The sequence below is a fragment of the Colossoma macropomum genome, unplaced genomic scaffold (assembly GCF_904425465.1).
Source record: "Colossoma macropomum unplaced genomic scaffold, Colossoma_macropomum, whole genome shotgun sequence".
Classification (NCBI taxonomy): Eukaryota; Metazoa; Chordata; class Actinopteri; order Characiformes; family Serrasalmidae; genus Colossoma; species Colossoma macropomum.
The window spans coordinates 33017609-33031897 of record NW_023494801.1 but is presented as its reverse complement, the minus strand read 5'-3'; the positions used below and the strand labels follow the sequence as shown (position 1 = coordinate 33031897).

General features: G+C 39.8%; 1 protein-coding gene across 4 annotated transcripts in view; it reads right to left on the bottom strand.

Moving 5' to 3' along the window:
• The window catches only part of bcat2 (branched chain amino-acid transaminase 2, mitochondrial), a 29284-nt gene that overhangs the window by 12946 nt on the left and 2049 nt on the right, over window positions 1–14289 (bottom strand). Inside the window, exons 2-7 of one of the 4 annotated variants that reach the window (XM_036589591.1) lie at window positions 8044–8118; window positions 5837–5910; window positions 5478–5678; window positions 3823–3933; window positions 3139–3258; window positions 1614–1777 (exon numbers count right to left, since the gene is read on the bottom strand). In XM_036589591.1, the coding sequence (XP_036445484.1) occupies window positions 1614–1777; window positions 3139–3258; window positions 3823–3933; window positions 5478–5588 (506 nt within the window). In that variant the 5' untranslated portion in view covers window positions 5589–5678; window positions 5837–5910; window positions 8044–8118. Of the gene's footprint in view, window positions 1–1613; window positions 1778–3138; window positions 3259–3822; window positions 3934–5477; window positions 5911–8043; window positions 8119–11797; window positions 12379–14289 lie in introns of those variants that run through there. The other 3 variants (XM_036589590.1, XM_036589592.1, XM_036589589.1) reach the window with 3 other exon arrangements.

The window sequence follows — 14289 nt, the reverse complement described above, 5'->3', positions numbered from 1 at the left end:
GTCTGTGTTGTTGAAGGAGAATCTCAGGCAGGGTCGTCTACACGGCTATCAGTGGCTACATCTCCACACCATTCAAAGAGGGCCTGAAGTTTCACAGACAGTGAGAATGATGATCAAAATGATCCACGAAGAGACGAATGATGATCAAAATGAGTGGAGCTTCGGCACCAGTACAGCAACCGAGACCCCAATGCGTTATGGCAGCCCCCCTACAGTTAACCCACTTTACCCTCCAAATATTATGACTTTATCTTCGAAATATTACGACTTTTTTCTTGAAATATTGACTTTTTTTCCTCAAAGTCTACTGTTTTTATTTTTATTAACAGTGGCCCTAAAACGCTGTTGTATGAAAAAGACATCAGAAATCAAACCAAACATATCTAAGGGGAAAAAAAAGAAGAAGTGCAGTCAGCTCTCAGTGCTTGACCTTGTGTGCTGGTGGAACAGAATCTGTTCTATTAAAGCACCCGGCGTGCAGCTCTGTAGGTGCTGGTATACAAGCCTCTCCCACTTTAACTGAACGACTCCACCCACTCAACACACACTCAGCATTGTTCTGCTCCAACACGCACGACTCGGCTCCTAAAAGGCTTAATGATTAGCTAATAATGAGACTGACTCAAGATATTAGGACCCAAAGACTGAGGCACTGCAGTGAGTCGTCTCTGGAGCGGAACTGACACATTTCTGATCTTCTAGCGATTGTAATGTTTGCATGAATGTAGTTTGGATTTACACATTCCATATCTGCCGCTCTGAGCCACCAGCTTACACAGTGCATACATTATCAGCCTGCTGTTACAGTTCATTACGCAAGACATAACCAGCCGGTCCACGAGAGCGTGTTAAAACAAACAGGCGGATCAAGCAGGAGGGCTTCTGTCTGAGCGCCACTCTGAGAAATGCTCACATTGCAAATACAAGAAAGTCAGAAGCAGCCAGTTAAAGTGATAATTCAGCAGAAAAATCACTGATTTTTATGGAAAGTTACAGGAAAAATCTTTTTTTGTCTTTTTAAATGATATAAATAATCACTGAAGTGGCCATATCTTACATTTCGTCCGCGTTCGGCCGTTTTGTTCGAAATCTCTTCGAACACGGAGCGGCTTGATGAGTCTCTTCTAATTTTTTGGTACAGAAACATCAGCCTAAATGTTTATGAGTCTCGGCAGCGCGAAATTATGACGGATGTCAAGTTGAACCGACATAAAAGTCGCATGAATTCCGATCTGGTTATTCAGACTGAGTTGCATTGCCGCAGATCGGATACGTATCGGATTTCAGTACCATATATGAAAGCGTCTCAAATCGGAATTGAGAATGTCAGATTCAGTGTGTTTATCTGTTCACACTGACACACAGACACACATCTGTATCACATACGGAGAAAAAGATGGGATTTGGGTCACTTTTACCTGCTGTGTGAACAAAGACTAATTTTGTTCATTTTTACAGGCAACAGAGGTCAAATCAGGTCCGAAACCACGTAAGTAAACATCCTTGTTAGAAATGCTTTTTTAGGGAAGTCTCATCTATGCAAATCTTTAATCAAACATCAAACAGTGAGTGCAGATGAACTTGTTTTTTTACTATGTGTGAATTTCACTCACCCTCCCATCTTGTAAGCCCCCACACCTCCCCTGCAGGCTCGGACGTAGCGGGGGTCTGCCAGCAGGGATACGGGGTTGAAGGTTCCGGTGGCGAAGTACGGCCCAACCGGCCCCACGATGACGAACAGCAGGGCCTGGCCTGACCGAGACACGCCCAGAGACGGCTGGAGGGGTCAGACAGGAGAGGTTACTATAGCACTCGCAGTTATAAAGGACAAATGATTTAACACTAGAATAAAAAGTAGGAGTTTGAATCTCTGAGCTGAATCAATTAAATTAAGTGGTTTTAGATTTTTCTTAAGAATTATTCGATTTAATATCCTAAACAGCAGATTTGATTGTGATTGTGCACAAAAAAAAAAAGATTATAATTTTACTATTGTTTGTCTGAAATTATATCAAACCAGAATACAGAGCTGTTGGTTATGATCAGTAGTGCTGGAGCACTGAACCTGTAAATCTCTCATGCTGCGTTAAGCTTGTGGAGAATATCACAAGTATTTGTTTAAACAAGTCACAATTTGCTCAATTCGTAGCATTTATAAAATAGTTTTTTGACGAATTAATACAATTCAGTATTTATTATGTACCTTTTATGATCGATGCAGCTGCATCGGGAGGAATTATAAACAATGTATCAAGAAAACAAATGAAACATTACACCACTGATAAAAAAGTATTAAAAAATAATCCAAATATGGTGATTTAACTGCATCAACTGTGGAATATCAGAAGTCATTATGATTACAATAATGTTCAATCTAGTATGCAGCCATTTTTTAAACATGAAAACAGAAATATTGGTCTGGTTTACGGCTGTAATGATTTCAAGTCACGCAATATTTATTTAGGTTTTAAAGCAAATAAGCTTAGTGACTTCATAGTGTTTAGCTACTAACATTTTAACCCTTGTGTGGTGTTGATGTGTTTGTCACTCAGTGGTCTGTTGACCCACCACAGTATTGTTTTATTAAAATCAATACAGCCATAACAATTTATGTAAAAATACCAGGTGTTTAAAATATCACAAGTGACCAGCGTAGGGTTCTCCTTCAGCAGCTGTAGCCAGTCAGCAGCCTGTCCATGTTGTTCACACACAGACACACACACATATACAAACGCATACACACACACTAACAGCGGGCCATGTAGGAGGAGAACAGAGTGAAGGACACAGCACCTCCAGAAAATGAGCAAAGGCCAAGAATCTGAGGTTGAAATAATAATAAAATCACATATTTTTTTCTTTTTGGTAAACACTGAAAATAGGTTCCACAGACTGAACACCACACAAGGGTTAAACTCTCCTGCTGGTCTCTTTCACAGTCAGATACACAGCCTGATGAAAACGCGTTTATCTGTGTGTTTTGCCATGTAGTGTTATCATATTTTGGAATCTTTGAAAAGCTTTGCATGGCAATAACAAAAAGCTTTGTTGGTTATCAGTTGAGTCCATTTTTATTTTTGGCCTTAGAAAAAGCTTAATTAGCACTGAAGTTTCCCCAAATCAACCTTGTGAGCTCACCTCCATTCCAATGTAAGTGGGCCGGATGTACAGACTGGCGTTTGAGGAGTAGGGGACCCACTCCTGGTCCACTTCAACCAGCTTTTTAATGCACTCCAGTAACTCCTGCTTGTCAAAAACCTGAAAAGAGGAGCAAAAACATTCACACCATCCATAACAAAAGGGTTTCTCCAAGACTGATAATGTACAACATAACAGAAAATGTGTTTACAGCACTATTAGAGATGGATTACCATTTTTATACTGGATTAAAATCAGTCCACAATTATTACTGTCAGACTGTAAAACTACACACTGCAGATTCATACTGGATTAAAATCACTCCACAATTATTACTGTCAGACTGTAAAACTACACACACTGCAGATTCATACTGGATTAAAATCACTCCACAATTATTACTGTCAGACTGTAAAACTACACACACTGCAGATTCATACTGGATTAAAATCACTCCACAATTATTACTGTCAGACTGTAAAACTACACACACTGCAGATTCATACTGGATTAAAATCACTCCACAATTATTACTGTCAGACTGTAAAACTACACACACTGCAGATTCATACTGGATTAAATCACAGATATCATCAGTAAGTACTTAAATAGCAGAATCTGGGTTCCACTGTCTGTGCTGTAACTGGGACGTCGGCTCTGCAAGGTGTGTGCTGTGGTACTCACAGGGAGGCAGCAGCGGTCTGCACTGCGATACATGCGCTCCATATTCAGCATCGGCCTGAACAGGCGGACGTGGTTATCCACACCTCGGAATGCCTTCATCCCCTCAAACAGCTGAAAGACACACAGAAGAAAGGATAAAGAGAATGAACAGGTGAGAGGAACGACCTTAAGCACACTTTTAACAAGCAGACCTTGTAGATTCCATAGAATAACGTTTACACAGAGCCTGATATCGTCGCGGTCCAAAGAAAACCATGCATCTCCACTTTTGCCGATTTTTAGTTTTCTACTTTACTTAAACACACTAGCTCTTCTTTACGTCATGTGAAAATTTCATGATGAACGGACCAATAGAAATGCTCTAAAATCACTTGGAATAAGATCTCTTTACATTCATTTACAGTGAAAGGTGAGTGTGTTCTTGCCCTCTCCTGTAAACGTACTATTTTGGGGATACTTTTCTTTGGACAGCAACAATATAATATTTGTGTTATATAGCAATTGACCTATTCCTGGTCCACCTACACATTCTTTGTAGCTGTTGTTTGGATGAACTAGTGCTACAATATAAAATCATCTGAAATTAACATGCTAAATATAATGTATTTTGACAAAACCTGAGTCAGAATTTCAAAAACTGTCAAATAATGATAATACTCAGAACAGAATAGGATATTTTCAGGCTTCTCTCTAACATTATACACTCTCATATCAAAGAAACGGATATCTAAACTCTATATTCTACCAGCGGGCAGTGCAGAACTTGTGCCTTACGTTCTGGTCAGTGTTTATCATCAATATCATCAATTCCTTAAAGCATCTTAGTGTTGAGGTCATCCATTCAGTGTGATGCTCTCTCTACTATTTAAGGGTTTTTCAGAGACACTCCAAACAAAATGTGTTATGAGAAAAAAAGCGACCAAAGAAACCGACAAATGTGAGAATTTTTTCTGTTAAAAAATTTTACGATAACCATTATATTGTCTTTAATATCGTTTCAGTGTATTTTGGTCATTTTCTTCATAACAAGGTTAAAAAAATCGCTAATAGCATGCTAATGTCTCAGTAGCTAACTAGCTAACTTTCCTGTTCCACCTTAAATACTCCAGCAGTTCTGACACCTGAAGTGCCAGAATGTAACTGCTGCTCCATTTAAGGTGGAACGGGAAAATTTGAACAAGAATCTGGTGAATATCTGACTTCAGCTTCATATCACTGAAGAATTAGGGGTGGGTGATAATAAATAATTGCCCCCCTCTTTGAAGGCATATGATGCCCTAAATGTAACTAAAGCCCAGCAGTGAGGAGCTGAACTGTACCCTCCTCTGCTGTCACTGCAGACTGGCAGGGTCGCCTACAGAGCAGCGCTGGTAGCTGTTAATGAAGTGATGCTCTTTTTATTTGAGGGTCCCATTTCATAGGGCAAGATTTCAACCACTATCCCCTATAACTCGAAAGCAAGGGGTAGGGGTAAAAATAACCAATGGGACTCGGCCTATGTATCATTTTCCCCAGTATGTTAAAACTGAAATTGTGAGCTAAATTTTGCACAAAAATTGCATATTTAAATTTGTTCTCTGCAGGGAAAATAACAGAACATGTAACCTGACAGGGGAGAAATTATGCACATGACTGTACATGCATAAAGTCCTGACCTGCACTGAGTAGTGGAGAGCGGAGGTTGCCGGGTGAATGGAGAGGTTTTGAAAAGGTTTGATCTGAGGGGCTTCCCATCCTCCTTTCTCTGACCAGTGAATGGTCAGCATGTGGTCTGAGAACTGCTTCCCAAACACCAGGGTGGACGGGTCCGGCTTGGGCTTCAGATCATGGCTCTTCTCTACGGTGAGGTCGGCAGCCTGACAGAGAGAGAGGAGGAGAGAGGAAGGGAGAGGGAGAAGGAGAGAGAGAGAGAGAACAAACAAAAAGAGGGAGGTGGGGGTAAAGCGGATATGTGGAGGGGCAGAGAGGTGTTTATTCATGATCGCTGATTGCACATGCATCTGAAAAAACTGACCTGGATCCATTCATGCCAGTTACACGTTTACACAATTTGAATGAAATTAAGTGGTGAGGAGAAAAGAGGGGGAGCTGCTGGCGCAGACAGATAGAGGGACAGCGTGAAAGAGTAAAAGCACAGAGAGAGAGAGAGACGTCAGGCTCTACAGGACAATAAAACTGCTCAATTACATGCAAACAGCTCTGACACTGCCCCAGATTAAACCTCCACCCACGCCGTAAATCTTCACGACAGTAGGTCTTAATCCTGGTCCAAGTCTCTGAGCCAGACTTTTTCCTGAAACTAGCACAAGTCTATGGAATCCAATGTCAATGATCACATTGAGGCATCTGGACACATCTGTTTAATAGGACCTGCTTCTTTGCAATGATCTCATTTCAAACAAAATCTGTATTTTCTGAGGCAAATCAATCTGTATAGTATATGCTCAGCTGTGGGGAACCCTCAGGGCCCTCTAGGCTGTCTAGGATGAATAAGAATTGAATATATCGCTGCTGTCGGAAGAAAACCTCAACCAATCTCCAAAATGGTAACTTTACAGGAGAAGGAAAAAACATACTTTACTTTTAATGTAAGTCAATGGAACCAGACTTGAACCAAACTGAAAGAGTGACTAAAACTGATCCATACAAGCTCAAATATATGTCAGTGTCTTTTACAAGCTTCAAATGTCTGTTTAATCTTTGACAGAAAGGAAAAAATATCTACTAGAAATTCCATAGAGGTGCTAGCAGATATTAGTATTACTGCTATGGCGTTTATGGCTCACATAGTTATAAGCTTAGTGCCCAACAAACACATACGAATACAAGATCAATCAGAAACCACACCCACATACTTTACTTTTAGTGTAAGTCAATAGAACCAGACTTCTTTTCAAGTAACTCTAAGCCATTTGTTTTGGTCTATTTATCATGAAATTTACACAATGTAAAGAGCAACAGGCTTTTTTTCAATTAACTTAAAAATGGAGATACCAGGTTTTATTCCAACAGCAGTGAGTTCATAAATACACTGATCAGGCAAAACTTTTTGACCACCTCCTTGTTTCTGCGCTCCTTGTCCATTTTATCAGCTCCACTTACTATATAGGTGCACTTTGTAGTTCTACAGTTACAGACTGTAGTCCATCTGTTTCTCTGCATACTATGTTAGCACACTTTTACCCTGTTCTTCAGTGGTCAGGACCCCCATGGACCCTCACAGAGCAGGTACTATTTGGGTGGTGGATCATTCTCAGCACTGCAGTAACACTGACGTGGTGGTGGTGTGTTAGTGTGTGTTGTGCTGGTCTGAGTGGATCAGACACAGCAGTGCTGCTGGAGTTTTCAAACACCTCAGTGTCACTGCTGGACTGAGAATAGTCCACCAACCAAAAATATCCAGCCAACAGCGTCCTGTGGGCAGTGTCCTGTAACCACTGATGAAGGACTAGAGGATGACCAACACAAACTGTGCAGCAGCAGATGAGCTATCGTCTCTGACTTTACATCTACAAGGTGGACTGACAAGGTAGGAGTGTCTAATAGAGTGGACAGTGAGTGGACACAGTGTTTAAAAACTCCAGCAGCACTGTTGTGTCTGATCCACTCGCACCAGCACAACACACACTAACACACCAACACCACATCAGTGTTACTGCAGTGCTGAGAATGATCCACTACCCAAATAGTACCTGCTCTGTGAGGGTCCATGGGGGTCCTGACCACTGAAGAACAGGGTAAAAGGGGGCTAACAAAGTATCAGAGAAACAGATGGACTACAGTCTGTAACTGTAGAACTACAAAGTGCACCTATATAGTAAGTGGAGCTGATAAAATGGACAATGAGCGTAGAAACAAGGAGGTGGACTTAATGTTATACCTGATCGGGTTGTGTGGATATATATATATATATATATATAAAGCACTATAAATCACATTTCAATAAATATCCTAAATGTCTGTGCACTAAGCCCAACCCTGCAGTTTAGTGTTTCCTCCCCTGGATCTCTGCCTGAGCTGAATTAAGAGTGTCTGACTGGCGAAACAGCATTTTGTTGACTCACTAAACCTGCAGTTGTTGGAACGAGTGAAAGGAGTAAACAAGCCCAGTCATGCAGAGTCACGAAACTCAATTATGGCCAAGACTGACGTATAGCGGCCACTCAGGAAACTGAGCCAAGGGGTCAAGTTGCCTCTCTGCTCTTCTGTTTAGGCGAATACCTTGAAAGATGAGCTGGCGAAGCGGAAGGATCCAAACGACGAGGAGAGAGGCTGCAGGAAGCGTCCGCATAGTGCCTTAACAGAGAGGAGACACAGAACAGTGGAAGACTAATGAGTACAAAGGATGGGCATCTCAGCCAAATTTAATATTTAAAGGCAAATCTACTGAAATCTTGAGCTGACTAATGCCTGCTGATGTGTGAGCAGAGACGGTGACATTACTCAGCATCTTAGTACTGCAGTATTATATTAAATGACGACATGAGGCTTGGAATTAAGAGGAAAGTGTCATTATAAAACCAATAGTTATGGTCCTAAAATCTGATTGGCTGTTCAAAGCCATTGTAAAATCCGGTTGTATAATCTTTGACTCTCATGCTGCTCACATGGAGCACCGAGTGTACTGATGAAGTAAGAACCTGTTTTTTGTTTAAACTGAGGGGCTGACAACTTATGTTCTTAACTAGAACCAGGCTGGTCAGCTAGCTAACAGGGCTAAAAGAGCCAACAGCCTAAACAGCTCCATCATTAATATCACAGGCTTGAATTAAAGCACTTACAGTCTGATTTACTGTAAAACTGCAGTATAAAAGTCTAAAAATGTCACTTGAATGTCTCACACACTTCAAATGTTCGTGTTTCAGTCAGAAGTCGCGTCAAACCCAGGCTGAACCCCAAACGGCTCCGTACTCCCTAAATAGTGTTCTAGCTAAAGTTTAGAAATTCTAACCTCTACAGTCAAACAGTGCATCATGTATCGAGTGTGGATGTGTCTGAGTCCCAAATGACTGTTTCTTAGCTGTGTTTTGCTCTGTTGGGCTGCAGGATCCAGTATAAATTCCTACATAGTGCACTATGTAGGGAGCAGGGAGCCGTTTGAGATTCAGCCCCAACGTGAGAAGAGGGCGCCGCTGGATTGGTGCTAAATAAGACTCGCTGTGGTAATGAAATGACTGCAATATACAGCGATGGGTGACCAAACATTCTACTCATTCAGTGTCCACGGTTACTGGACAATGATACCGTACTCTAAAGGAACTACATTTTTTGGCAAAATACTTACATTGATTATTATTAATAACAGCAAATAACTTTATAAAACGTAGTTTTTTTTTAAAACATATTTTATGTTGGCCATTGTTTTATAAAAGCAATAAGCCACTTGAGGCCAAATGTTACTGTGACTTTTTTTAAAATTAAAAAAAACAGGGAAGGGGGTTTTTACTCCACTTTGCTTTAGTGCCTAAGAACACCCCTTCCCCGTGATAAAATCGACCAAAGTCTTTGAAATAAACAGCCAAAATTCAAATGTTCTGTTTTTACCTCAGCTAACATTACTAGCTTTAGGAGAGAGCAATGTGACAATATTATGATAAATATTTTATGGTTATTGTGATATTTATATATTACAATATGCTTTTTATATAATGGACATCCCCTTTGAATAAAATAAAGTGTTAAATAAGCTGCTGAGAGGCTCTCACTGCTATAGCTAGCAACAGTAACAGCAATGTTCTTATTAATGTAAAATATTTTAATGAATTTTTCTGTCTCAAAGCAACACCTGACTGTATTTTAATATGGAAGTATGCTTGTTAATTGAAAAAAGAATGTATATATACCCATAAAGATGGTCGTTATTCTAGTGGCCAGCGCAAATTTTCATTTCTGTCCACTCCTGGTTGAAGCTGAATGTGTTTCGTGATGAAACACATGATCCTGCAGGGCTCAGAACGCCTTCTAGTGTTGACTTTCACTGCCAAGGTGACACAGCTTGTTATGAGTGGTTCAGTGCTTATGAGGGTTGGGCACTCAGCTGGTCCACTCAGCTCTGCGTTATGTCCCATGCTAGTGTTTGCAGAACATTGGAATCAGCCATACTCTGCTTTGACAGCCAGGCTGAGGCCAGTCAGCCACAATCAGCTTCTCACATGTGAGTTTTTAGTCATATAATTATATACTAAATACACAGGAGTGTAATTCAGAGCTTTATCTCATATAAGGGGTTCAACACACACCTCCAGGGTGGTGGGGGGTGCTGGCGCCTATCCCAGCACTCACTGGACAGAGCGCAGGAAACACCCTCAACAGCTCACCAGTCCATCACAGGGCAGGTTTAATACAGTATTTAACAAATTAAAGTGTGATACAGTGTATGGAACAACCGTATCAGTGATCCGGCCCTCATTTGCAGTCATGGAAACCATGGTCAATGAACCATGTAGCTATTTTTATATTGTTTTTTATTGTTACTGTTTTAAGGTCACTATTTTGCAAAAGGACAGGCTATTTCGCAATCCTTTCTTTTGAAATACACTGCATTCTCCAGATCTATGTAGTATATAATTAAACCTCTGCAGAATCTAGACATTAACACAGTTTTGAACACTGAATATTTCAAATTTTAACCATAGAAAAACCGAAAATGTGCATTGTAACACCCCTGCTATTAAAGGAGTACTCCACATACTTTTCAAAATTTCAGATTCAGAGGATGAGATGTAAACAGAGAGATTCAGAGTGGTTTGGTGTGAATCGGTGCAGATGTCTTTACAGTGGTGGTGATAGGAATCCAGGGGTCGCCATAACTACAACACAAAAATAGACATTTTATTTACTATCCAAAATTACCAGTGAACCTACACGAGTCTTCTGAGTTTATATGGAATGATGATGATGGGAAATAATGGACATTCTGAAATAATAGGTTTATTTCCCCACAACAACCGGCATGTATCCCCTTTTAAAAAAACATTTTTAGACCAAAACCTTTTTTCAAAAATCATAAAACAGTGTCTCAGACATCAGGCAGTGAATTCATAACCATATTACGTAATAACTTTTCTTTGAGGGAGCTTTTAGAGGTGGACGTCTGGTTCCTATCACCACCACTGTGAACAGTTGTGACACTGCAAGTTTCTCTAGAACAGAGCTTTTCACACCAAACCACTCTGAACGACTCTGTTTACATCTTAACCACTTAATTATGCAAATCTGGAAAAATCTGTGGAGTTCTCCTTTAAAGCCACCATCATACTTACACTAAACTTTTTAAAACGACATTTCCCATGCAGATATTCATCAATTTATATGATTAAGGGCTTAATTAAGCAATTTATTTCGGGTGAGATCTCCATTAAAGGGCAACTCCACCGAATTATCAAAAATCTACAATCAATAACGGTTAAGATGTAAACAAAGTCATTCAGAGTGGTTTGGTATGACATAACATGGTGACCCCTGGTTCCCATCAACACCACTGTAAAGGAATCTGAGTCTCAACCATTTCACACCAAACCACTCTGAATTACTTTTACATCTCAGCAACTGAATCATGCAGAAATTTTGAAAAATTGGCGAATTTCCCCTTTAACTGCCCTGTTTGGCACTAAACTACAGAGACCACGTCGCCTCCACGTCAAAGGGAAAAAGATCCAACAAACTCATTCATTTAAACTCCACTAACTCTACCGACAAATGACTCACTAACATCGTGGAGGACGTTTTCGAAGCATAAAACTATTTGTTCGCAGCTTCTTAATCGAATTTTTCCGTTCCACCTTAAACAGAATGTAACTGCTGCACCGTTTAAGGTGGAACGGAAAGATTCGAAGCTGGCGAATAGGAAGCCGACATTAAATCAACAGAAGGGGATCAGAGGTTACCTGGACGAGGCATGTGTGTTTAAACAGGGCTATTAATTATTGACAAAAAGGTTAAAATCGGACAGAAAATGATTTAAAACAAAACTCACCGCCCTCAGCGAAGCCATCACACCGCTGCGGTGGGGGTAGGAAAACCGTCCGACTCGAGGCAAAATCCCTAAATACTCGCGTTCCGGAACAGAGCTCCACAATAACACGTTATTTACCTCGTTTCTGAATTTTATTTCCTTAAATACCTACAAAACATATGAGTTTAGTCTGTTAGCTTAATCCTCGTGTCGCCGTGATCCTCTGATTAGGGATTATAAGCCGTTTACGAAGCAGCCTGACTGAAATGAATGATCAAAACATTGTAAAACTGAATCTTTCAGCTTATATCGCGATTTAAAACATTAATATTAGTGTGAAAATGATGATCACTGCAGTTACGAGGAGGAAGGAAATGTTTTATAGCTTTATGAAGAGTCTTTTATATTGGAGCTGTGTAAAATGAGTCACACAAAAAAAAAGTTCATTCCGAGAAAAGGCGATGCTGATTGGTCAGATTACGGGGCGTTTTACTTTTCTGCAGCTCTGATTGGACAACACGAGTTTACTTTTTTTCTTTTTCTTGGCACCCAGACTGAGCTAGAATTACGCAGACTTTGCGCAGCTGCTGGGATATAGTTTTATGACTTAAAAAAAAAAATCTAATAAGTATATAAAAAGCATTGTTTTGATATACACTCTTAAAAAGATGGTTCTTCAGGGGTTCTTTGGTTCTATATAGAGCCATGAACACTCAAAAAAAAACATTTGCATCCTTCAATGGTTCTTTGCATGGTGAAATGGTTCTTTAGATTGTTGGAGAATGTGTTGTATATGGTTCTATATAGAACCTTTTTGAAAATGGCTTTTCTGTTGTTCTACACGTTTGACATCGTGAAACAATAGCAGAACCCTTTTCAGTGCTATAAAGGACCATATACAACACATTCTGCTTCAATCTGAAGACCCATTTCACCACGCAAGAACCATTTAAGCATGAAAAAGGTTCTTTGAGTGTTCACGGTTCTACATAGAACCACTGTCTTTACCAAAGAAACCTTGTAGAACCATCTTTTCAAGAGTGTACATCAAAACAAATGCATTTTTATACTTATTTGAAATTTTTATATCATATATTAACAAACAAAACAAACAAATATATGGCAACAAAACAAAAACAAACAAATAAATAAATAAATAAAAAAGTAGCCAGCCTATATGTAAAAAATGCTGTCTTTCTTTACAAAGTCTAATATTATAACACAGTGAATATGAAATTATTCCTGCTGGCTACTGCTTTTTAAATAATCATAAATAATTATTTATGATGAAAGCACAGCAAGTCAGGACTCAGCACACTTGGTAGGAAATAAAATTCTGCACAAATTCTAAAGACTATAAACATCAGTCAGTACCTAGACTATATTTCTGTGCACTGTATGTGAGAAAGTGAGTAACTGACTCTTCAGGGTGATGTTTTAAAACTTTTTAAACCCTCTCCACAGAGCTGGTGTTCTGATGAATTGTGCTGCCTTGTTGAAATGTCTTCCCATAACGTATATTTATAGGCAGCGCTCTACATAAAAATGTAGGTATGATGTTCTGATAGCCTAAATGACTGTGAGAAAATGCCACCAGCAAAACTACAAGTAGAACACTTTGAAAGCCTAAATCACCCTATGAGAAAATGTACAAGCATTAAAAAAACAATTAAGATATTTTAATTGCCTAAATCATCTTAGTCAGTAGTCATATTAAGCCAAGTCTGTACTAAATTAACATTAAAAACACAATAAAACATTTAAAACGAAGTTACTACGCTATACTACACTATAAACCTGCTTCGGGCCCACAAAAATCAGCCCTGCCTCTCCAACTCAACAAGTGTGTCACACCTATGCTATCCTAGAGGGGATTCATGAAGCGAGAGCCACAGTGTACAGATATTCCCGGGAACGTGGTCACATCGTTCTCCCTTTATAAAGACAACAGAGGCCCAAGGCCCAGTCACAACAGCAAATTCTGCCTGTTTCCCCAAACTCAGCTTTTATATGCCCCCTTAATGATACAGCAAACCTGTGGCCAGTTTTTTGATTGTCTGGGTCTATTTTGAGCCTAAACACTTTTTCTGATGAGCTGATTTGAAGAAAACAGTTTCGCCTGGGGTTTGTTCAGCCAGCTGCTGGATCTTTCTGCATAGTCTGCTGTTGTTGCCCCAGGAGACAGGAGACAGGGGAGGGGCGAAGAGGATGATGCAAGACTTCAAAGGGAATTCTACCAATTTCAAAATGTCTGCATAATTCAGTGTTTGACGTGTAAAGAGAGTCATTGAGTGGTTGGTGTGAAATGTCTTTACAGTGGTGGTGACAGGAACCAGGGGTCACTATGTCTACCTACTATTTCACCTCACAGCACCCTCCACGCATGAATGGTTTAAAAAAAAAAAAGTTACCCCAAAAACTCATCTCAAAACTATCGTAAAACAATATCTCAAACGACATCATTCATACATAACCTGACTCTCTAAGTTTCTTTAGAATAGAGCATTTCACAC